The 26,228-nt window shown below is 39.3% G+C and overlaps 1 protein-coding gene across 2 annotated transcripts in view; it reads right to left on the bottom strand.

Annotated features, from left to right (window-relative positions):
- The window catches only part of POF1B (POF1B actin binding protein), a 47,003-nt gene that overhangs the window by 20,154 nt on the left and 621 nt on the right, over nucleotides 1-26,228 (bottom strand). Inside the window, exons 1-3 of one of the 2 annotated variants that reach the window (XM_037909049.2) lie at nucleotides 25,518-26,221; nucleotides 9,367-9,474; nucleotides 5,363-5,563 (exon numbers count right to left, since the gene is read on the bottom strand). In XM_037909049.2, the coding sequence (XP_037764977.1) occupies nucleotides 5,363-5,563; nucleotides 9,367-9,474; nucleotides 25,518-26,063 (855 nt within the window). In that variant the 5' untranslated portion in view covers nucleotides 26,064-26,221. Of the gene's footprint in view, nucleotides 1-5,362; nucleotides 5,564-9,366; nucleotides 9,475-25,517; nucleotides 26,222-26,228 lie in introns of those variants that run through there. The other variant, XM_043521643.1, reaches the window with a different exon arrangement.

Raw genomic sequence — 26,228 nt, 5'->3', positions numbered from 1 at the left:
TAAAGGGAAATCATACCTGGCCAATCTATTAGAATTCTTTGAGGGGGCCAACAAATGTGGACAAGGATGATCCAATGGATATATAGTGTACTTGGATTTACAGAAAGCCTTTGACAAGGTCCCACCAAAGGCTCTTAAGCAAGGTAAGCAATCATGGGATAAGAGGGAAGGTCCTCTCATGGATCAGTAACTGATTAAAAGATAGAAAAAAAAGGATAGGAATAAATGATCAGTTTTCAGAGTGGAGAGAGGTAAATAGTGGGAGCCCCTCAAGGATTTGTACTGGGACCAATGCTGTTCAACATATTCACAAATGATCTGGAAAAGGGGGTAAACAGTGAGGCGGCAAAGTTACTTGATATAGTTAAGTCCGAAGCTGACTGCAAAGAGTTACAAAGGGATCTCACAAAATTTGACTGGGCAACAAAATGGCAGATGAAAGTCAGTGCTGATAAATGCAAAGTAATGCACATTGGAAAACATAATCCCAATTATACATACAAAATGAGGGGGTCTAAATTAGCTGTTACCATTCAAGAAAGAAATCTTGCAGTTTCTCTAGATAGTGCTCTGAAAACATCGGCTCAATGTGCAACAGCAATCTAAAAAAGGTGGAGTTTGGTGAAGACCGAGAGCCAGTATTTACACTGGGTTATACTAGTCTTTGGCCTTTACTGATTTTTCTCTGATTACTATTATATGTTGCTATGTTTTCTTTGTACCCTGTGCTCACTTACGGTTCGTATGGTAGTTCTGTAAGGGCCAAACCCTGGTCATGTTAAAATCAACTAGTGCTTTGCCACTAATTTTAGGAGGATAAGGGTTTGGGCATAAATGAATAAAATGTAATGTACTTTGCCTGTTGGATGTTTGCATTTGTTAATTGAGTTGCAGCTTGTTGCCTTTGCCAAATAGAGGCATCGGTTTTCTTGTCTGCTCTCTGGCAGAACTGGTAAACAAGGTGAGGAGTAGGTAGATACTCTCTTCCCATATGTTGCCATCTTTTGCCAAATGAGTAACCATGGGAACACAAATGTTTCAGAAATTTCTGTGAAACAAAATTCTCTTTTGGTTTGCCACCTCAGTTTTATAAGATAATAAAAGTTACACTTAGCAGCTCCACACCCCTCTATGTCACCAAGGTGCTACACAAACATTAACTGACATTTAATTACTGGAAAAAAGTACATTTTAATACTTTTAATCATTCTGATAGCGTGTCGAGGAATATGAATAATGAGTAGGGGCCCCATAAAATGTCTAGTCCACGATTCATGCCTAGACATAGCTGCATTTCTTTGTCTAATTGTTACAGCCAAAGTTTTGAACAATAAGTAAAATTGTAATGGTGAAGCAAGACAGCCACTGCATTTGCTTAGTGGGTAGGATGAAGAAATACAACTTCAGCTTTATTATGTGTATATAAGTGTAGTTTGCTCTATAAGCAAAATCCAGAACCAAATCCACTTTATATATACAACAAGTAGTAAATAATTCCAACCTACTCTAAAAAATGCTGTCTGTTTAAAAATAGTGGTGGTTCATTTTGATTTTTACCAAATTTAGAAGATCTGTTGTCTAATCTTTCAGACTTACCTATTTGAAAAAAAGGCCTCTCTTTGTTTTATGAAGAAAAAGGTATGATGGGGGAAAAGAGAGAGAGAGCACGAACACAGGACCACAGACAGAACCTTAGAACCTGCAGCAATAGGAAAAATGTTAAGAAACTGTTCAGCCATAGCACTAGGTCTTATTCTTGTTTAAGAATTATAGTGATATTAGGCAAAGTATCTTGAAAGCACAAAGAGTCCAGTCCTGTAAGATGAATGGAAGTTCAGGGCCCAATCCTATAGCTCTTACTCAACTGAGTACGGACAATGTCCTCAGCGGAATTACTAATATGAATAAAGATTTCATAATCAAGTCCATAACTGCTCAGTGAGATGCTTTTTTTTTTTTTTTTAAACGTACACACTCTATTATGTTACATACTTTTACAAGCCATGAGCCAAATCCTGATGGTCTTAACTCATGCAAGTAGTTCCACTAACTTCAATGGAAGTTAGAAGTGTAGAATAATACACCTTTCCTGTTGTATCAATGTATACACGATATTCTTATTTAAAAACAGAAACATGGAAATATATCCAAGGAGCTAACATTCAAGTCTAAACAGCAGCTCAGTTTGTGATTTGATCCTGGTTTGTGTCAAAAATACAAGATAATATTCTAAAATATAACCAAAAAAAGAAATAATTTAGTCCTAAAACTTTAAAGAAAACTAAAATTTAAATTTATATTAAAAAACTACTATTATCAGACCTAAATGCAACACTCTTATCTATGAATGGATGGTTCATCTCTTCAGAGTATTTTGTTTACTATATCTTGGGGAAATAATTCCAAATAGTTCTCAGGTAGTGTATGAAACACAGATGTCTCAAAAGTTGTTTCATTCCTTCTCTTTGCTCTGGGGTATTATAAATATAGTATAATACTAACTCAAGAGTAAAACAGAATCTGATCTCTGTTAAAACCGTTGGCATTTTAAAGAGGTACGAGATATTACATTTTTAAAAATTAATTACTATACAAATTTGCCAACTAAGTCATAGAATATAATAGTGTACACGCCTCCACATTTAATTTTAAATGACAGAAACTTCTTTAGTACTTTCTGGAAGGGTGAAAAACAAATACTCTCAAAATGAGTACTATACCTTAATTTTAAAAAAGAACATGAAAAAGAAAAGTATTCCAGCTATAAAGACCACTCCCACTTCTGTAATGTTTTATTATTTTGTACCTTCAAATGTTTTTAGATGCTATATTTTTAGGGACAGGAACTGCTACATATATCATCCAGCAGAATCTTCTAAGGGATTAAAATTTTGCAGGCAGTCCAAAATAACCTCTGGTCAATTTTGAGTATTTCTCAAAAAAGGAAATGTGATACACAATGCTAAAATAATTGTAGAGGAAGTTGTAGAATTTAACAACTCCTTAACTATGTTGGAAGAGCATGTTTAACATAGTAAGTTTAGTACGTGGTAATTTTTGCTACTAAATAAACAATTCAGTATATTTCCACATTAATTTAACAATTTATTGGTAAGTGCAGACAGAAAGTAATCCTGATAGGGCACTATAAATAAGCCTCCTTCATGGAGAACTTCTGACTGTTTCAGAGGTGAGGATGAATTAATTTCTTGTTTATTCCTTTAGGCAAAATATTGATTTTAGAGGTATGACTGCATGACTGGTTAAAACCCCAAAAGGATAAACAGTGACTAAACCAACAAGTCAAACTTTGAGACACCTAAGTTGCAACAGAAGAATTATCAGTTAATAAATGAAAGATCTGATTTACAAACTAGAAAGATAAGTAGTAGTACACAGTACTAAATAAAAAGACACGTGTTTGGGAGTAATGTGATTTAAGGTGTGAAATATATATAATGAACAAAATAACTTTCTTAGAATCCATGTTTAAAAATTAAATGGTTGAAAGTCTAGAAATTTAGAGTTAAGGTTCCACAGCTATTTAACTCTGCCCCTCTTATGCTTCATGGAACAGACACATTATAGAGTTTTGTGAAGAAGGAAAGGGAGGGCACCTGACATATGTTGAGAGGCTTTTCCAAATGGTATGGGAAAAGGTATGAAGTTGGCAGTGCAAGGGGACAAAGAACAGTCCCAAGGGGACAAAGAACAGTCCCAAGGGAAGCTAAGTGAATGTTAGGAACCACTAGGAAAGGGATAGATAATAAAACAGAAAATATCATAATATCAATTTATAAACTGGTCACGCACACCTTGAATACTGCATGTATTTCTGGTCGCTTCATCTCAAAAAAGATATATTAGAACTGGAAAAGTTACAGAGAAGGGCAACAAACAAGACTGGGGAATGAAACAGCTTCCATATGAAGAGAGACTAAAAAAGACTAGGGCTGTTCAAGCTTAGAATAGAGATGACTAAGGGAGGATATGATAGAGGCCTATGAACTCATGAATGGTATGGAGAAAGTGCATAGGGAAGCGTTATTTACCCCTTCACATAACACAAAAACTAAAGGTCACCCAATGAAATTAACAGGCAGCATGTTTAAAACAAACATAAGGAAGTTTTCCACACAATGCACAGTCAACTTGTGGAATCGTTGCCCCGTGATGTTGGACAAAGGCCAAACGTATAACTGGGTTAAAAAAAAAAAAAAACAGATACATTCACGGAGCATAGATCCATCAATAGCAATTAGCCAAGGTGGTCAGGGATGCAACCTCATACTCCAGGTGTCCCTAAACCTCCAACTGCTAGCAGCTGGGACGGGATGACAGGGGATGGATCATACAAAATGGCCCTGTTCTGTTCATTCCTTCTGAAGCATCTGGCACAGGCCACTGTCAGAGACGGATACTGGGGTAGATAGATCATTGGTCTGACCCAACATGGCTATGCTGAATAGCATGTGGAAGATAATGTATATATTGACCGTAGCTGTTAAAGAAAAATGAGTCTCTTTATTGGTTTCTCTGTAGGAGAGGATGATCAAGTGCATGCAGTCTCACTGATGAGGAAAAACTACGATCAATTCCTACCAGATGTTCAGAACCAAGTCAATCTACCTACCTTACGCCTGAATATAAAGAAGGATTCACCTATTGAGGCTGAATACATTTTCTAATCTTTTCTATTTTAGGCATAATACTGTACTCAAGGTCAAAATTTTCAGCTGCTTCATAATGATTGTGTTCCTCCTGTAACTACCTATTGGCATATGCCAACATGGGGTTTTGCAAGTGCAATGGCAACACACAATTTTTCGGAGACATTCACTCCACACACAATTGAAAAATTAGCCTCCAAATGCCATAATCTGTATATTGAGAGGAAAGTATCTATTTAAAATTCTCATCTCCATCTGCAGGTGACATAATTATAAAGATGACAGACTTTGAAAACTGCTCTCTTGCTCAGATTCCAATCAAAACATGCCTCCATTTGGGCCCCTAGAAATTACAGGGTACCTGAAACAATGTTACAGCAGGACCCTTTCTAGGTCAGAACATTGCCAGTTCTAACATTCTTAACCAAACATTTCACATTCTGTGCTGACAATACAAGAAAATGGGAAAGTTGAGATTTGCAGCAGTAATATCTATACATATACATTTTGGCTCTTAAGTTAACTTATTCTGAGCATTTTCAAAAAGGATATATAGAACGTAATCTCCACACTATATAATTTAAACTAAGCTCCCATGGACCGTTAGTTTAATTTCTCGGTAAAATGCTGTGCACCGTATACAATATTAATATGCTGTGAAAAGTAAAATACTAAACAGGAATTCTTCTTACCGGTTCGCAGCACTGGATTGTTACCCTCTGCACTGTGTTCGTTCCTCTTCCACCATCACTCACAGAGATTGAGCTTACTTCGCAGGGACTGCAACTTTGTGTTTCTTGGCATTGGTGGATGACTTGGGGCTGTTCAGATTGCTGGCATACATGGCTAACCTGGGATTGATTGGACGGGTAGGAAAACTGGTATTGTTTCTCCTTTAAAAAAAATACATAGGAAATTCAAGATTATTATAGAACCAGAGAACATTACTCTCCCTCGTACAAAGCCTCCGTATACATGAATAAAATGCATTCTTGCATGGGAAAACTCAAATGGTAGTTTATGTTGATCAGTTAGGCAAATATTTTAAATTATATTATTGAAAATTCCACAAATAGATGCTTGTCATTTGGCATAGTACAACATTAACACACATTAACAGTTGTTGCAGCTGTGTTGGCCCCAGTGTATTAGAGAAACAAGGAGGCAGTGTTGCCAACTCTTATGATTTTGTCGTGAGTCTCATGAGAATTACTGCTTTCCTTTAAGACCCAGCTTCTAGAGTCAAGTGGATATGTAATGATTTCAGCCTTCATTCTTAAAGAAAAAGTAAGTTTCTAGCTCTTGTGGCTGTGCAGAAAGCTTCAAAATGTGACCCCCTGTGCACCTTAAAGGTTCAAAAAGCAGAAGACAAATAAAAAGACCCACCACGTCTATTATTTTTACATACTCGTGATTTTTGGTGAGCCTGACTCATGATTTTTGAGCATTAGGGGTTGGCAAATATTGCAAGATGGGTGAGGTAATACCTTTTATTGGACCAACTTCTATTGGTGAGAGAGAGACAAGCTTTTGAAAGTTTACACAGAGCTCTTCTTCAGGGCTGGGAAACACACTCAGAGTATCACTGCTACATACAAGGTGGAACAGATGGTTTAGCATAAGAAGTTAACACATTTTTCAAGGGACCATTCAAGGTTAACAGGCCACTTCACGCTACAGAGTTTACGCTACAGAGTTAGGTTGTCACAGAGCAGCTTACGCAACGTCTACACAGGCAACTGAACGACAAAACTTTTTGTCTTTCAGAGGTGTTTAAAAAAAAAACAACCCTGGAAGACAAAAAAGTTTTGCTGCGCCAAGCGCCAGTGTGAACAGCGCACTGTTGGCAGGAGTACTCTCCTGCCGACAACGCCAACGCTGCTCATTGGGAGTGGAAGTTTTTTGTTGGCAAGAGTGCCGATGAACAGCGGCTACTAGGCACAACTTTTAGCTGTAGGGCTGTAGCGACACAGCCATGTCGCGAAAAGCTGTGTAGGTGTAGACATAGCCTTAAATTTTGTTCCCGCTAACGTAACTGCCCTGCTACACCGACTTAATAACTCCACCCCCACAAGCGGCGTAGAGTCAAGGTTGACGTCATTAGGTCCATGCAGTCTCAGCGTAGACATGCCATTTCACGACATGGTACTTCCACTTGTTTTTTATATTTATATTTAGATTCTATTACTATTCTAACATATGTTCCTTTGACATATCCTGTTATAGTCAGAAACACCGACGTTAGGAAATGAGATCGAGTTTGAAAGACATATTTCTTGGCTTTTTCACTGCAGCACAGTTCAGTAAGAAAAGTATTTGGAACTGAATTTAATCTGGAGATGGGTCAGTAAATTTGCTTCATGAATTTTCAAGTTTTGATTTTCACAGTGAACAATGCATAGTGACATCTGCAACATTTTTCACACATTATGCAGACTACATGATGCCACATCATTTATGTTTTTATAATGCAGGAAAAATGCAACTTTTTTTAAGTTATCAAGCATATGAGAGTGACAAGGAAATTGTAAGTAATCTAGAAGCTAGTTTAGGCCATGACTCAACAAAGCACTGCAGCATATACTTAAGTCCCATTGAAGTCAATATACTTCAGTGCTTTAAATAAATAAATAATTTAAATAAATAAATATTTCCACATATAATGCATTTTAAAGATCACCAGCCCTAGATTCTATGGTTTGTTGTTGTTTCTTAGTACTTAAAATGGAATATTTGAGTTGGTGAAATTTTTTTTGTAAAATATTTTTTTTAAAATGTCCAGTTTTTGTTTTCCTCCTTTTTTCTAGTTTTCCTCTTAAAGTATGACTTAAAAAAAAAAAAATGTCCAGGCATTCCCTTCCCGTTTTCCACTCAAAACTTCTCCAACTTTGGAAAAGTTATGCAGGGAGAGGAGACCCTTTATACATAGTTTATTCTTCTGCATTCAGTGGCAGACAGAGGAGGAAGAAAACAAAAATCAAAAATTTCACAATTTTTTTTCCAGTTTTTGAACAAACCAAACATTTCATGTTTTAATTGTCATCTTGTTGCAAAGTTTTCTGAGGAAAAATTAAATTAAACCTAATCAATAATTACATTTTTCAATGAAAAATAAGTTTTTGATCAAACCGCAAATTTTGGTGGTGAATTTTTTCAGTTGAAAATGTTCAACCAGCTCCATCACAATGTAATTAGCCAGAAACAAAGTAAAATTCCAAACAATACCTTTCCTTATAGTCTTGTTTTTCTAAAAGCCTGGGTAAATAGGACAACAAATTCATACAATTTGGAATTATTTCTAGAAGTCAGTGAGACAATCCCCATGCAAATGTAGTTACCAATGAGAGTAAAGGTTCCACAGTCAGGGCTTGTTTACATTACCCACTGGATCGACGGGCAGCAATTGATCCAACGAGGGTCAATTTACTGCATCTAGTCTAGACGGGATAAATTGACCGCCAAGCACTCTCCCATCGACTCCGGTACTCCACCAGGGCGAGAGGCGCAGGCAGAGTCGACGGGAGAGCGTCAACCGTCAACTTACCGCAGTGAAGGCACCACGGTAGGTAGATCTAAGTTAGTCAACTTCAGCTACGTTATTCACATAGCTGAAGTTGCATAACAGACTGATCCACCCCCCAGTGTAGACCAAGCCTCAGGCTCAAAATTACAGTACTAGCAAATAAAGAGGCACAGCAACTCTCAGCTTCAATTTAAAAGGAAGTTTTTGGGGAAAGTATAACTAACAGGCTGCACACTTCGTAGTTTCTGGAAGGCCAAGCTCACTGCAAACCCCAAGGGCACCTTGCATTGCTCCTTCCCCCCCATAAGCTCCCCACATGCCATCCCATCATCTCCCTCTATTTCATGGACTCCCTGCAATTCCCCTCAATGTCCTTCCTGCCATGGGTTCTGTGTGCTCACTCCATTCTTTCCTCCTCCAATACCAGGGACCCCACTCTCTCCTCCATGTCAGTTGCTGTGTGCCTCTTCCCCCCGCCCCCCATTCCCTCATTGGCAGGGGCTCTGTTTAGCCCTCATTCCATTTCCCCCTCCATGCCAGGAGTTCTGTGTGCCCCCCACTCCCTCCATTCCAGGGTCCCTTCACCCCCCTCTCTTCCATGATAAGAGCTCCCTGTAGGCACCAATTCCCCCCACCATCTGGAAGATAGGACATTCACTGGGTCAACATCTTAACTCTATACTGGAGTATTGTTATGATGGAAGGCATTAATGGGTGCCATCAACCAGTTGTTTGATCTATAGACAACTGCAAAGGTGCTTGAAATTGTGGATCTGCTAAAGAGAAGATAGGGGTTCCACGTGTACCTTATTTCTCCCCTTTTGATTTCCCCCAAAATAAAAGGGTTCTGGCCACAACATTCCCTGAAATTTTGGAACTGATCTGATGTGACATTCAAAAGTTATTGCGTTACATATTGACAGACATAGAAATGCCATCAAGTTGAGTGTAGGCCATTGCGAGCTTGGCCAATAGATGTTCCAAATCCTGCTCACCTTACTCATAAAAGAAATTCCATTGATTTCAAGTAAGGATTTGGCCCTTACATATACCAAAACAATTCTATCAGATTTGCTTTAATTTCCAAGAGAAGCAAAAACTTGAGAAAATAGTAGAAAAGTGTTTGATTTTTTATATTATTTATATTAATCTGCTGTGCAACAAAACGTTTACCTGTTCAGGATTTAGCAGCTCATATTTTCTTATTGTCTTTTCATAGATAACATTATTCCCTGGGCAATAACTTTCTCCTCTCAGAAATGGAGACAATGGCTCCTGTAACTGTAAAGCATTAAAAAAAAAGTGTTAATATACAATCTTGTGGATATACCACTCCTATTTAGAATTAGCACTATTCTGAATAAAAAGTGCTGGAGGGTTTTTTCAAATGAAAGGACAAGAGCAACATATTTAGGCATGATACGGTACTGTGTACACTGAAGTAGTAGTTGAGACACTAAAAGGTCATGTTAATTTTACATGGGGAACAAATATTTAATAATGAGCTCTGCAATATACTAGAGAAAGGCATAACACAATCAAATGGCTAGACGCTGAAGCTAAAAAAAAATTTATACTGGAGGAAATAAGGCATACATTTTTAACACTGAGAGTAATTAACCATTAGAACAGTTTACCAAGGGTCCTGGTGGATCCTCCAGCACAGACAATTTTTAAATCAAGATTGGATGTTTTCCTAAAAGATCTGCTCTAAGAATTATTTGGGAGAAGTTCTCTGGCCTGTGTTATACAGGAGGTCTGACTAGATGATCACAATGGTCTCTTCTGGCCTTGGAATCCATAATTTGAGCTCCATAAGGAAGCAAGTTGAATCAATGGGGCTCAGCTTGTTTCCACTGAAGTCAACAAGACTCCCACTGACTTCTGTGAGCCTTGGATCAAGCCCTTAGAGAGTATACAAGATTGGGCTCATTATTATTGATAAACTACACAACGGCAGGCAGATTATAAAGTGCTAAATCAACTCTGTAGGAACTGACCTAAAACACATGTGTTAAGATGACCACAACTGTTCAGAGTAGACCAGAGCAGAGCACAGATATATAAGTAGGAGGAAGGAAACGAAATATAGCATAGTGACATACTGCCTCAGCAGAAGGAAGTCTGATTTTGGTTCCTTTGGATGGTCTCTTGAGATGCGAGCATTAATCCTCAGAGCGGCTTGGAGGGGGAGAGCAAGCCAGAAACAAAAGGCATAACTCAGACGGATCCAAGTATTGACTGGTCACTGGGTTTATCTGTATAAACACCCACTTCGTGGCAAGCTGGAGTGTAAATCTACCTCACACTAGCCTGATGCACACTAGCAGTCCATGCTCCACAGTGTGCTCTAATCTACCCCGCTACAAGTAGATCAGCATGTTGGAACTTTTAGTGCATGACAGCACGGTCCCCATGGACAGCTAACGTGTAGCAGGCTAACGCAAAGCAGATTTACCCCCCAAGTGTTTGTACAGGATATGTCTACACTGCAATGTAAGCCCAGGGTTAGCAGAATCTGAGTTAGCAGTCCCTGGGTTTGTTAATCTAGAGCTTGAGCATCACTTATTTGACAGGTTTCAGAGTAACAGCCATGTTACTCTGTATTCGCAAAAAGAAAAGGAGGACTTGTGGCACCTTAGAGACTAACCAATTTATTTGAGCATAAGCTTTCGTGAGCTACAGCTCACATCCAATGAAGTGAGCTGTAGCTCACGAAAGCTTATGCTCAAATAAATTGGTTAGTCTCTGAGGTGCCACAAGTACTTCTTTTCGCAAACACTTATTTGTAAACTCCAGGTTAGGAATTGTTGAACACGTGGCCCCAAACTGGAGCTCCAACTTCTACACTGCATTATGCAGGCTCGAGTCCAACCACCCATATCCCAGACTTCCTAGCACCCTCCCAAAAGTGGCCACTCTAGCCCTTTGTGGTGCAGTGTGGGAAAACTTGGCTAGCCACAAAACTTGACTATCCAGAGAACAAAGAAAGTTTGCCTGTGGGATTGTGCAATACTTTTGGTGGTTTCCCAGAGCACTAGTCCAAAAGGGCTTGAACCCTGGGTCCAAATTTGACTCAGATTCTCCACCCCCGTGGGATCCTGGGAGCTGGGTTAGTGCAATGGGTGTGTACGTGGAAGGTGGATTACGTCTGAGCCTGAGTTCAAACTCTGGGCCTACATTGCAGTGAGTAAATTTGGGCACTCAACAAAAGGCCACTTTTGAAAATTTGAACCTATACAACTTGCCCAAAGTCATAACAAAATTCTATGCCAACGCCATTGATAGAACACAGATCTCCAGTCCTAATCCAGTGCTTTGCCAACAAGATCTTCCTTCCTTTTCCGAGCTAATAAAAAAAATATGTTGGGGGTTCCCAGGCTTCTGGGCTAGCAACAATACTGTGTCCGGTATATTTTAAAGAACTGGCTGCAGAAGATACTGTTTCATATAAAGAAGCAGCATTTCTATGTCTGCGGCAGCCACATGAGAGCCAGCCACAGACATTCTTTATCCTAAACACAACTCTTCCACATATTTAGGTTAAGCAGTACTTTAGGGTGGTCTTTAAATAATGAAAATGGCTACATACATTGTGCTCATGGTAAAACATCTAGGTCCTATTGCCACACTAGTGCACATCTGCTTTCACCCCCAACCACCAGTGATCGGTTTCATGCAGGTAATTAGGTTTATTTAGCATTATTGAACCTTGTGCACATTTCCCCACATTATACAGAAGACTCGGGGGCGCGGCATACATCTGCTCGGCAAAATTAGAATGCTCAGTGCCAGCATTTTCTTTTTTTCACTTCTTTCATTTGCATATAACACACCAATGGGGTTAGCCTCTGTGCCTTGTCTGCAAAATGGGGATAAGAATCAAAGCTTATGCAGACTTACCGGGACAGAGCCTCAGCTAGTGTAGATCAGTATAACTCCACTGTACTCAACAGAGCTGCACCAATTTATACCAGCTGAAGATATGACCCATAAAGTACGCTCATCTCTACAAATGAAAAGCACTGTAAATACATTATTTATTTTCTCTTCTCAGTGCTTCCCTTCTGAGATGAGAAGCAAAGAAAATCTGTATTTTATTTAAATAGTGAAATGATTGAAATATAAGAATTGCCAGACCAGATCAGACCACTAGACCACCTACCCCAATATCCCATACCTGACAGCACCAAGTGCTTCAGAGGATAGTGCAATGACAACTGTGAAATAAGATGTTCCTGGGAGAAGTTTCTCCTTTTAATTCGATCATTTTCATTCTCTAAATTCTATAATTAAAAAAAAAAATTCCTGCCAACTGTGTTTGCTTTCATTTGGCAAGTATTTGTTTCCACTTCTTCTTCTAGTGTAGCATCCACCTAAATTGACAACTTAAATTCCATGTGTGCACCAGCAACATTAACAACATCCAGGACAGAGCTACAGCCCAAACCTACATTCCTCAAGTACAGAGACAAGGTGGGTGAGGGAATAGATTTTATAGGACCAATTTCCATTGTTGAGAGAGAGAAAGAAGCTTTCGAGCTACACAGTGTTCCAAACCGGACGAAGAGCTCTGTGTAAGCTCAAAAGCTTGTCTCTCTCACCAACAGAAGCTGATCCAATAAAAGATATTACCTCATGCATCTTGTCTCTCTTAATATCATGATACGAACATGGCTGCACCACCGTATTCCTCAAGTAAGCAGAATTCCCACTGAGGTCAGTTTGAAGATTGGGTCTTTTGTTTGTTAACGGTTATAGAGCAGCAGGAACAACTCACAGGTCACGATCACTTTCTCCCCAAACAACTCAGCAACGCCAGGAAGATCTTTGTTGCTGTTATCAAAATTTTATATCAAGGGGGCATTCATCACTGGATAAGAGCAATTCCAAAGTAGGTCAGATATCCAGTTTGGAACTGCCACATCTGTGTTACACTGTAATAAGCAGCCTGCAGCAGTTTTTCAATCCTCCTCCTAAAAGAGTGAATCATAACACCAGAAAAAAGAAATCAAAGTAGAAAAGACTCTAAGCATCAATTATAGTAATAAAAGAATGTCAAAGTTAGGAGTACTGTTGAAGACTTGTCATAGTCTTGATCACATTTTCTCCCCTTTGCATAATTAGGGCCTGATCCTGCAAACTTTCATCATGTAAGTAATCCTATTGAAGTCAAAAGGACTCCCTATATGAGTAAACAACATTCAAAAGAAAAGATGATATATAGCTTATAAAGCATAACTATGTTTCTAAATTATCCTAATTTTTAAAGGCTCTGGACTATAAACTGAAACACCTACAAATTAATATGCGACTGATTTCTTCACACAAATTTCACTTCCCAAAGACTGCATTTTATAGATATAGAGTTTTGTTTCTCAGTCTTTGGCTCAAAATAATTACTTAGAGCTTCTTTTTTGTTGTGTGTTTTCACAGAACCCTGCACAAGGAATCCTGGTCCACTCCTAGGCACTGTGGTAATACAAATAAACAATCGGGAAAAGCTTTTTGTTTTTTTTTTTATTCAGAGGTACATACTGTAGTATGGTGCATTGAAAAATGTATCCTTTTAAGAAACTGGATTATATTTAAAGTAAATAATCTGTTAAAGAGACTTACAAACCTGCCTAAACTAAATCCACTGCCTCAGGGCTTTGGAATACATAACTCATGCTATTAAGCTCTCTCGCTTGTAACCAGACATGCCAAACCCGCAAAAAAAAAAACACAGAAACTGGGCTTGTTTTTGGCTTAATTGGCTTGTGTGTTGCTTGTTGGACAGTTTTTGGCTTTTAGCTTGTTTGGCTTGTAGCTTGTTGCCTTTTTTTTTTTTTTTTTTTAAATCAGCTCCTGGCAAGCAGGGGCAAGGGGGAGGAGAGAGTCAGGGGTGCAGAGCAGGCCCATCACAGTCCCAGACTGCACGCCAGGGGATCTAGTCACACAGAGTGTTGGGGTTCTTAGGGACTGGCTTGTTTTGAAATGGGACTAGCTTGATTTTTTTTTACTTATTGTGGAAGTCGGGGTGCATATTTACCACGTGAAAGTTGGCAGCAGTGGTTGTAACTTGTAAAACTATTTTACTCTAGTAAAAAGTACTCTCATAGGTATAAAGACCAGGAGACTATTAAGGTAGAATACATTTCTCATCTTTTAAGATTTAAGGAAAGATTCTAAACTCTATGTAGAGTAATATACTTAGAGCTCAGGGGGATGTTTTACTTCCACAAATCGATGTTCACTTTCAAGATACATAGACTCTGTTTTTTACCTCAAAGCATGTACCCAGTTACACCCATTTAAATTCACTGCAATGCCACTGACTTAAACGTGGTTACGCTGGCCCAATCACCTCCTCAGACAGCCTGAAGGAGGGGACAAAATGAGACCTCTCCACTGAGGTTCTGCTTGTTGAAATTGCTCCTCACTTGTTCTGTCAGAGAGGTGGCATTTGCCTGCACTTCTCCCCACACCTGCAGAACAGGTTGGAGTCACACAAAAACCCTGTGTTTCCACACCAGCTTCAACTCCCCAGCAAAAGCTCTTCGTTCCCTGACACTGCAGCTCCAGTGGGGCTGTGTTGCCAGGATTTCTGCAGCCAGCAGCTGCTCCTGGAACCCTCTACTCTCAAAGAGTGATTCCCATCATAGGACAGTGGATGCAGGGAGGGAAATATGTAACACAGCCTCAGGTTATATTACATTTCCACTTGAAACTCAAGTTGGTGAGTAGGGGTAAAATGATGTACATCTTCCCCTCAGCTCTCCTCTTCCTACAATGTACCAAGGAAAACCTTCTGCAGTGCCAGGGGGCAAATGAATTCCTTTCTTGCAAGAGACAGAGGTCAGCGTGGAGAACATCCCATTGCTGGACAAATTTCAGTGACAAGATTGGGCCTTGGATTTACACCAAGGCAACAAACCAGATTTGGGCCCCATACTATTAAATTTAGGAGGACAAATTTAAACATGAACTGGCAAGCAGAAAAGATTGTGGCTTTGACCTCTAAGGTTTATTTAATATGTGTTAAGGTGACTTCATGGGGTTTTGTTTTGTTTCGGTTTTCTCTCCATTATAATTATTTCATTGAACTACTCAGCCAAGGAAATTTGTTGTAATGGGATTCACATCTGGTTTAACAGACTGTAAAAAATCCCTCTATAAACAGACAGATAAATTGTGGAATAGGAACCAGTACTGAATTCTGTACTGTTTGGTCCAAATTCTTGAATATGGGATCTTGAATATGGGACTAATTCACAGGATTAAGTGCAATTTTCCATCTGAATGTAGGTTGCAGACTCATGCCTTTAATTAAGAAACGATAGGAGTAGATCTCCACACTAATGTGGTGAATGTGTAATGACACCAGAGCACCACTGGTTCAGATAAAAATAAACTATGAAGAATATATACAAGGCAAGCAAAATGCATCTGAAGAGTATCTTAAATACGAATATTGCCATTCTAAAACAATATTAAAAAAATCAGAAATAAGAACTCCAGCAACAGATTGGTTAGCGGAATTTATAAATGACCTAACAGTTTGCAAATACAATTGTTAATTTATCACTATAGAATATGATCAAAGAAATAAAATCATGACAGATAAGAACTCTACCTCTGAACAGAGATAATAAACTAGATTCTGTCATCAGTTAAATTGGGGTAAATTGTAACTCTGTAGCCTTCAGTAGAGTTACTCTTGTTTACAACCAATGCAAACTGAGAACAGAATTCATCCCGCTATCCACAGAACCAAGAAAGAACACTCAGAAGAGATCATGAAAAGTAAAAGAAAAACCTGTTATAAGCATCAGACTGTGAGATTGCCTATAAATGAACAAGACTTACAATTTATCTTTTTTTTTTTTTTTAAATAATCTGGTTCTCTAATTGTCACTCCTCCTCCTGCATGTTAATCTACTAAATTTGGGAACTGGGAGGAAGGGGGTTAATGTTTTGGCTCTTGGTCCCAAACAAAACAGACAGATCATAACATTGGCTAATATTCACTGGCATCAGTGGGAGTTGAGGGTGCTCAGCATCTCAGAGGATCTTGACCCTGCAAACCTTCACTCACTCAAGTACGAACTCTTCACATGAGTTTTCAATTTGCCTTGAAAGACTCCTCTCAGACAACCTCACTGAAGTCAATGGAATTATTCCAGATATACCCTGATCTGACACAGAGTAGCATTTGGCCCACAATCTCAAACAGGAAAGAGTAAATCAAAGGCTGGATACAGCAAAAAAATTACTAAGAACAACATATTAATGAAGTAGCTGCTTTCATCTGTGACAAGGCAATACAGACAAATAGATCATAAGAGACATTATCCATTTCCAAATTTTCTTACTCTATAATGTAATCAAAGTATACATAAGAATAATCATAGTGGAAAACACTGATTCACTGATAGAGTAAATGCTATACGAAATGTTTGATTCACACACACACACACACACACACACACACACAGTGTATCTTTTATGGCTTTCATGAACATATAGAATCTATCCAGAAATAATTTTTTAAAAAGTATCACACAAGAGAATTCTCTTGGCCAATCAGCAGTAGCAAACAATATAATATTTCTATATCACTTTATCTGAGAACTCAGTTAAGGTTCAGAAATCAATGTGAAGTAGGTATACCCATGGGATAACTGGATAAACTGAGATATGCAGAAATTAAGCAATCTGCATAAAGTCAATAGGAGAGTCAAGATAGGGCTCAAGAGTTCTTACTTCTAGTCCCTTGCATTTCCCATTGGACAACTCAGCCTCCCAAAGAATTATATACTTCCAATGTAGGGGACTGAACAAACGTTAAATTCCACCTACTCTCCCTGTCACTCTTAATACTCCTTCCAAAATTCTTGCCAACCACTTCTTTTGTTTCTTTCATCTACTTCCAACTACACGCCTTCTCACTTGCTGACACTTGAGCTTGAGAAACCGCCTAAATTAATGTTTATTAAACATCCTCCCTCTCCACCTTCCAAAAGTTTACAACCAGTATTCCAGCCACAGAAACCACAACTCACTCCATGTCTGACCTTTTTGTGCCTTTAGAGCCTGATTCAGCAAACATTTAAGCACAGGCTTAACTTTAGGGACATGTTTTCTAATACGTCTACAATACTACATGGAGAGACAACGTGGGTGAGGTAATATCTTTTATTGGACCAACCTCTAAAAAATACCACCTTACCTCTCTAATATCCCGGGACTGACACGGCTAAAACTACACTGCGTAGTAAAGTACTACATATTAATTAATGCTTAACATTTTCATCTCTAGATTTCAATGCACATTACCAGTTTGGGCATATATCTCCATTTTACAGACAGGGTCACTGAAGCACAGAGAATTTAGCTGACTTGCCTATGATCACAAAGCACAGTCAGTGGTAGAGGCAGAAGGGGAACTCTTGCCTCCTAATTCTCAGCACAGAATTCTGTCTAAATGCCACTTGTAAAGTTGTGACAAGCAGCGTTAATACTTGCTTGTCAAAGTTTTCCTTAAATTTGTTCAGGATTAAAATTTTCATTCCATAAACTGGAGCTAAAGACACAAAAAGGAATTTTATTTGCTCAATGGTTATTTAAAAAAAAACAAAACAAAACAAAAACAACCACACATACACCCCTCTCACAAGCCTGATTTTGAAAAAAGTTAGCTTAAACAATTATATATTTAACATGCTCACAACTTATCACCACTAGTAATGGAAACTAGATAACTGTGCACAAAAAATTAATTATAATAATTTGTACAGGCAATAACCTAATTTGAATGCATAATCAAAGTAAGTGCATGCACAATGAGGCACATAGCGGTGAGCACATTGTGTGTGAAAATCTGCACATTCACTTATCTGAAAATACAGCCCTATAGCAGGATATTGTACTATGAAGATAGGGATTTTACAAATGTTTACCTGTTGAAACACATATTATTACTGAGTTTTATACCCTTTTGTTCAGTCTTAAATAATTTTTCAAGGTCATACCAAATTCAATTTTTGAAAAGTCATTCTCATTGTAGCAGTCTATGAAAAACTGCAGATGCCACAAAAATAAAGTTTTCCTCAGCTTCCATGAAGCAAAACACTGGAGACTCAGAGGGAAAAGTCCTCCAGAGAGCATAACAGGGATGAAATCAATAGAGTGCTACAGAAATTTCCCAGCAATCCTAAATACTTTAATAGAGAATGATATCATTTCTCAAAAAAAAAAAAAAAAAAAAAAAGGGGGGGGGGTAACCGATAATCTATAAACTATCCTGTGGCAGGATATATTTTCTATTAAAAATTCTAAATTCTATATGATGGTTGAGAAAGCCTATACAAAGTCTATCATTTTCCATCTGGTACAGTACTTTTCTGTAAGGTCATTTTTTAACTGAAACAGACACATAGGTATTAAAATAGTTTAAAAGTTAACATGATTACGGTTAAGAGATATATCCAAGACCACCAAAACCCCTATCTAATATCCTAGATACATTACTTAAAAAAGTTATTTTAACATTATACAAATAAGTCAAATTTGACAATTATTGTACTGCAGAATTATGGAGAGGAATGCGTGCCACTATAGTTTAAGTGTTGTTAGTGTTTCTATTACAAACCATAGATGAGGCCTGATCCAGTTCCTACTGATCCTATTAATATTCCACCTATTGCAAAACTTGATCATCCATCAAGTTACTTAGTCCAGGAACATCATTCTTCTATCCACCTTTGAAAACATGATTTGAGATGTTTTAAAGTTAAATGAACATTACAAACAACATGCTCATCTCAAATGCATCTTTAAGGCTTTGATATGTAAGTGAAATTTGCCAAATTTAGTTAATGTTGTGTAAACAATTTTAAATCTCTAAAATACTGAAGTTGAAATTACCTGCACAGACACTTGTGTAATTTTTATAAGGACTGTACTGTCAGCTTGCATCCTGTTTATACTTCTCCTATTTGAGACATAGAATTAGATTCTGAGGCCAGAAAGGTACACTGTAATTGTCTGATTTCCTGCATAATACAGTCATCGAAATTCCCAAAAATAGAGCATATCTTTTTTTAAAAACATCTAATGTGGATTTAAAAATTGCCAGTAATGGAGAATCCACCACAACCCTTAGTAAATTGTTCCAAAGGTTAATTACCCGCACAGTCATAAAAAGTATGCCTTATTTCCAGTCTGAATTTGTCTAGCTTCAACTTCCTGCCACTGGATACTGTCGTACTTTTGTCTGCTAGATTGAAGAACCCATTATCAAATATTTATTCCTCATGTAGGTACTTACAGACTGGGATCAAGTCACCACTTCACCTTCTCTCTTTCTTAAACTGAACAGATTGGAGTCTATCCCTATAAGGTATGTTTCCATTCCTTTAATCATTCTCATGGCTCTTTTCTGAGCACTCTCCAAAAACATCCTTCTTGAATTCTTGACTCCACGAACTGAACACAGTATTCCAGCAGCAACCATTCCACTACCAACTACAGAGATAATATAATTGCTATACTCCTATTTGAGATTCCCCCGTTTATGTAGCCAAGGATTGCATGATAGCCCTTTTGGCTAGTGTCACACTGGGAGCTATTCACCCCGATCACCAGGTCTTTTTCAGAGTTACTACTTCCCAGGACAGAGCCCCCTATCCTGTAAGTATGGCCTAAATTCTCTCTTCCTACATGTATAACTTTACATTTAGCTGTATTAAAACATAGTTTGTGTTTTGCTAGGGTCTATTGAGCATAATATGGTATTTTAGAAACTTATTTAAATATGCACCAGACGTGCCTACGTATCAGGTGCAAATAAATTTGCCAACCCTACAGGATTGGCCTGGAGTCTCCAGAAATTAAAGATTAAACTTTAATTAAAGATTATGTCATGTGATGAAATCTCCAGGAATACATCCAACCAAAATTGGCAACCATAGGTGCAAAGGGCCATTCGAGCAGCCAGGGACTGCCAGAGCAGGAGAGTTCTCCATACACACCACCTCCTTTTCTTAGCTATGCCCCCTAACACCAGAGGCTATAAAGGGAGGAATCCCTTATGCAAGAGGAAGCTTCAGCTAGCTGCTTAAACTGGATTTAACTCTGCTTTGCACTGTCAGGAGTGACAGAAAGCAGACCTGAAGAGGGCAGGCTCTAACCCAACAAGTTCACATTTAGGCAACCCTAGATCTATTCTCTTGTACCCAAACAAGTTATTTACACTTTTGGATAAATAGGCACCTACTTTAGCTTTAACTTATGCATTTGATAGCTGACTAGGTAAAAAATTAATCAGTAAAAATTGAACTATTCTATATTTTCCTAGGGACATGTTTTCTAAATTTAAGGACTGACACTATGATTGGCAAAAGGGTAACCTGAACATTTTTGACCAGATTCTGCCAACACTGATGCACGCAAGTAATTTCATTCATGGACGTAGTCCCACTGAAGTTACTCAAATACTGTACATCTGCGTTTGTGAGATTGGGCTTTTACGCATGTATTTAGTTAACCCATATATTCAAATATTTGGTGCAAAAATCCTGTGAGAATTTATTTGCAACACTATTTATAAACATAATCTGAAATATTCCATCCAATCCATCTCCAATATTCATGGCTAAATATTTACCTGCACACCATGGATATTCTATGATTTTGTTGTGAAAAATTATAAAAGATATGATTCTGTGGCATAGGAAGCAGTCTGTAGCAAACTGACTGCATTTGCTAAAGATCAGGCTGCCTCTGGAACTGGCCTAATACATATTCAGATTGAAATCACTTTACAACATATACATGGTGAGGCAGCTAAAATCTGTCAGTTCTTACACATCCCAATCTAAACTATTTGTGAAATACCTGTCAATGAGCGGGCAACTAAATACATGAAGAGGGGCCCTCTTTATTTTAAACTAAAATCCTATTTAGATTAATCCTATGCTCCAAATGGAAAATTGTCCACTTGCTATGAGAGAGTGAGTTTGTTTGTGGGAGGGCGGAGGGTGAGAAAACCTGGATTTCTGCTGGAAATGGGCCAACTTGATGATCACTTTAGATAAGCTATTACCAGCAGGAGAGTGGGGTGGGAGGAGGCATTGTTTCATGGTGTCTGTGTATAAAATGTCTTGTGCGATTTCCACAGCATGCATCCGATGAAGTGAGCTGTAGCTCACGAAAGCTCATGCTCAAATAAATTGGTTAGTCTCTAAGGTGCCACAAGTACTCCTTTTCTTTTTGCGAATACAGACTAACACGGCTGTTACTCTGAAATATGACAACAGAAGGATTACAACCAGAAATTACCCAGAAAAAAACTAACGTTAATTTTCTAAGCACTGAAATCTTTTTTCCATCACTCCTAGAATCACACTTCCGTAATTCTTACCCATGAATAAAATGAAATAAGGTAGAATAAAAAAAAAAAAAATCACATGCATGCTGTATCTATGTTATGAGATTATGCACAGGCATAAACAGATACTTCAGATAATTGCCACACTTCATACCAGACCATCCTGATCCTGAAACACTTGCTCAGGAAAAACTCACACTAAAGTCAATGAGAGTTTTGCCTGAGTAAAGACTGTAAAATCAGGCCCAAAGACTTTTAACTCAAACACAAATCTACAAATTCGTTAAAAATGAGATGTGTATCCCAATGCCATAAACATTCTGAACAGGATGACATCTAAAACTCTTTTGAAACTCAAATATTAGTAAAATTATCCAGGAAGGTGTGAGCACACTCATTCATTCATGCAGAGCTGAGGGTAATCGGCATTATATACACATTCACATCCATTGTTGGTAAAATGCCCTGTTTTCCAGAGTTTACAAAAGCCCTATCCCACAGCAATGACAGATATTATACTAAGTGAAATCACAATAGATAGATTAAACAATCCACAATAAGAAGTTACACAAACAGAACAAATTCACAATAGGGAAGACATTTCACTTTTAGTAACATCTCATCAGCACTACAAAGAAATTATGAAACAAATTTTTATTGCAGCTTGTCATAAATATAAAGGGAAGGGTAAACACCTTTAAATCCCTCCTGGCCAGAGGAAAAACCCTTTCACCTGTAAAGGGTTAAGAAGCTAAGACAACCTCGCTGGCACCTGACCAAAATGACCAATGAGGACACAAGATACTTTCAAAGCTGGAGGGGGGAGAAACAAAGGGTTTCTCTGTCTGTGTTGTTTTTGCCCTGCAGGACCAGAGCAGGAATGCAGGTCAGAACTCCTGTAAAGAGTTAGTAAGCAATCTAGTTAGATATGCGTTAGATTCTGTTTTGTTTAAATGGCTGATAAAATAAGTTGCGCTGAATGGAATGTATATTCCTGTTTTTATGTCTTTTTGTAACTTAAGGTTTTGCCTAAAGGGATTCTCTATGTTTTGAATCTGATTACCCTGTAAGGTATTTACCATCCCGATTTTACAGAGGTGATTCTTTTACTTTTTCTTCTATTAAAATTCTTCTTTTAAGAACCTGATTGCTTTTTCATTGTTCTTAAGATCCAAGGGTTTGGATCTGTGTTCACCTATGCAAATCGGTGAGGATTTTTATCAAGCCTTCCCCAGGAAAGGGGGTGTAGGGCTTGGGGGGGATTTTGGGGGGAAAGACGTTTCTAAGTGGCTCTTTCCTGGTTATATTTGTTAGATGCTTGGTGGTGGCAGCAATAAAGTCCAGGGACAAAAGGTAAAATAGTTTGTACCTTGGGAAAGTTTTAACCTAAGCTGGTAAAAATAAACTTAGGGGGGTTTTCATGCAGGTCCCCTCATCTGTACCCTAGAGTTCAGAGTGGGGAAGGAACCTTGACACAGCTCCATGAACTTCTGTCGCTAATAGTATCAACAAATGTTAACTTTGCTTTTGTAAAAGACAAGACACAACATTTCCACAGAAAATGGATGTATTTGCTGAAGTAGTGAGAAAAGAAGGTTGATGGAATAACTAATACTTGCTGTGTAGTGTCACTCTATGCTACTGTGCTGTTCCAATTGTAGCTATAAATTAAGAAGGCATCTGCTTCTTATATATCAGGATCCACTACAAAATATTTAAATCAGTTTAGCTGCACAATAAAAACTACATCTTTCCTCTGCTCTTTGACCTCATTGAAGACCTACTGGTCTTTAATATCATACTGGTATCTGTTCTGCTATTTTTTTTTATAATCAACTTTTCTGGAAAGAGGGCTACCACTACTAGTCTGATCTATTTAAATTGATTTGTGCATTTTCAACTTCAAGTAGAATTCCTTTAGAGAGGTCATCTAGTCCAGTCCCCTGCACTCATGGAAGGACAAAGTATTATTTAGACCATCCCTGAGAGGTGTTTGTCTAACCCACTCTTAAAAATCTCCAGTGATGGAGATTCCACAACCTCCCTAGGCAATTTATTCCAGTGCTTAACCACCTGACAGTTAGGAAGTTTTTCCTAATATCCAACCTGAACCTCCTGCAGGCTTCTTGTCATATCCTCAGACATTAACAACAATAATTTCCCCCCTCCTCCTTGTAACATCCTTTTATGTTCTTGAAAACTGTTATGTTCCCTCACAATTTACTTCTCTTTTCCATACTAAACAAATCCAATTTTTTCAATCTTCCCTCATAGGTCATGTTTTCTAGACCTATAATAATTTTTGTTGCTCTTCTCTGGACTTTCTCCAATTTGTCCAAGTCTTTCCTGAAATGTGGCACCCAGAACTCGACACAACACTCCAGCTGAGGCCTACTCAGCGCGGAGTAGAGCAGAAGAATTACTTCTCATGCTATTTTTTTACAACACTCCTGCTAATGCATCCCAGAATAATGTTCGCTTTTTTTGCTGCAGTGTTAAACTGTTGACTCAAATTTAGCTTGTGGTCCACTATGACCCCCAGATCCATTTCCGCAGTACTCATTCCTAAGCAGTCATTTCCCATTTTGTATGTGTGCAACTGTTCATTCCTTCCTAAGTGGAGTACTTTGCATTTGTCCTTATTGAATTGTGTTGAACTGAAATATTGTGGGGGTTTATTTGTTCGTAGTCCTGTAGTCAACAATAGTAGGTAGGAATTACTAAAGAAAGCTTGAACAAATACAAATGTAGTTCATCTATTCTAAGATAGGAAAAAGTGGAATTTAAATTGAAAATCATAAAAAACCTGGATTGTGAAAATACATTACAGTTACATATAGCTTTTCACACATAGATAACAAACAGGTTGCTTAGCATAATTTCAGCAATGCCCTGTGTATAATGCTTTTCTTTAATACTTACAATGTAATAAAAGGTTTCAGAGTAACAGCCGTGTTAGTCTGTATTCGTAAAAAGAAAAGGAGTACTTGTGGCACCTTAGAGACTAACCAGTTTATTTGAGCATGAGCTTTCGTGAGCTACAGCTCACTTCATCGGATGTAGCTCACGAAAGCTCATGCTCAAATAAACTGGTTAGTCTCTAAGGTGCCACAAGTACTCCTTTTCTTTTTAATGTAATAAAAATTACTATTGGGACACAAAAAGGTATCTTAATGTACTGTTTGGTTTTGATCTCATTCCAAAAACAGTCACTAGCTTTTATGAGGTCCATCTATCCATTTCATAATCCGTTTATCTTTACAGTACAGAAATTATATATAATTTCTTATACAAGAACAGAAATCCCAGGACAAACTGCAAAACACTTCTAAATCTAATGATTTTGCCTGTTACAGTTCTCAGCTGCAGATAATCATCAGTGCTCATACTTTAAATCAGTCCTGTTTACACCACATTCATAAAGCTGCCACACCCCTACAGAACTCTTTTGTAAATTACCTTTTCTCTGCATGTCAATAGCTCTATGGTGAAAGCTAAACACACCTCTCCCCTACTGGTGAATGCCAAAAAAGAAAATACTCTCCCATGCAACTTGCAAATCCGTTTAGAAGCATAGTAGCCCTTGTATGACTCACTTCAGGAATAGCCATATACAGGAATTTTGAATTTCAATGATTCCCTCAGCAACAATTGTGTAAATGGGCCTGTGGATCAGTGACCTCCCACCCACAGTGTAACCAGTCAGTGACCCCAGCCCAACACACACACACAGAGTAACTAGTCAATGCCCCCCAACACAGTAACTAGTCAATCACTTCCCCCCATTCACACAGTGACTAGTCAATGAAACCCTCCCCCGCACGCTCGGTCACGCACAGCCACCCAGGCAGCAGGAGGTAGCAGAGGCCCAAGTCTACAGAAGCACAAGAGGCAGCCGAACGAGCCGCCAGCCAAATCCCGAAGGCAGGAGGGAGGGAGACCCACCTACCTGCTGGGGCGGGTCGCGGCTCCAGATGACATGCTGGTGGCCTGTCGCGCTCTCCAGCGGGGACACCGCCCTGGGGGAGCACGGAGGGAGCCTGCCCCCGGGGTAGCTATAGGTCCTCACCCGCTCGTACACAACCTTGCCGTCCTGATGCTGATGGTGGGGCAGCGGCTCGGGGCATGGCTTGGGCAGCGGCTCGGGGCACTGCTGGGGCCAGCACGGCAGGGGCTCGGGGCACGGCTTGGGCAGCGGCTCGGGGCACGGCTTGGGCCAGCTCGGCAGCGGCTCGGGGCACGGCTTGGGCCGGCTCGGCAGGGGCGGCGGGTCGTGGCACGGCAGGGGCGGCGGGTCGTGGCACGGCCGGGGCCGGGGCCGGCTCTGCACGGGCGGCGGGTCGTGGCACGGCAGGGGCTCGGGGCACGGCCGGGGCCGGCGGTGCGGCAGAGGCAGCGTGTGGTAGCAGGGCTGGGGCCGGTGGTGCTGCGCCCCGTGCTGCTGCAGGTGCGGGGGCAGCGCCTGGGTCTGCAGCTGCTGCTGGTCGCCGTACATGCTGCCCGCGGGGCGCCCACCCGGAGACGGGGAGCTGGGCGGAGCGGAGCGGCAGCTGGGACGCGGGGCAGCAAGTGCGGGCGAGCTGGGCTGGGGCGGGGATTAGTAGCCGCGCGGGCAGCGCCCGGGACTGGACACGCCTTGGAGCGGTGGAGGCTCACCTGA

This window comes from Chelonia mydas, chromosome 9, assembly GCF_015237465.2.
Source record: "Chelonia mydas isolate rCheMyd1 chromosome 9, rCheMyd1.pri.v2, whole genome shotgun sequence".
NCBI classification, from domain to species: domain Eukaryota; kingdom Metazoa; phylum Chordata; order Testudines; family Cheloniidae; genus Chelonia; species Chelonia mydas.
This window is presented reverse-complemented; position numbering and strand designations above follow the sequence as displayed.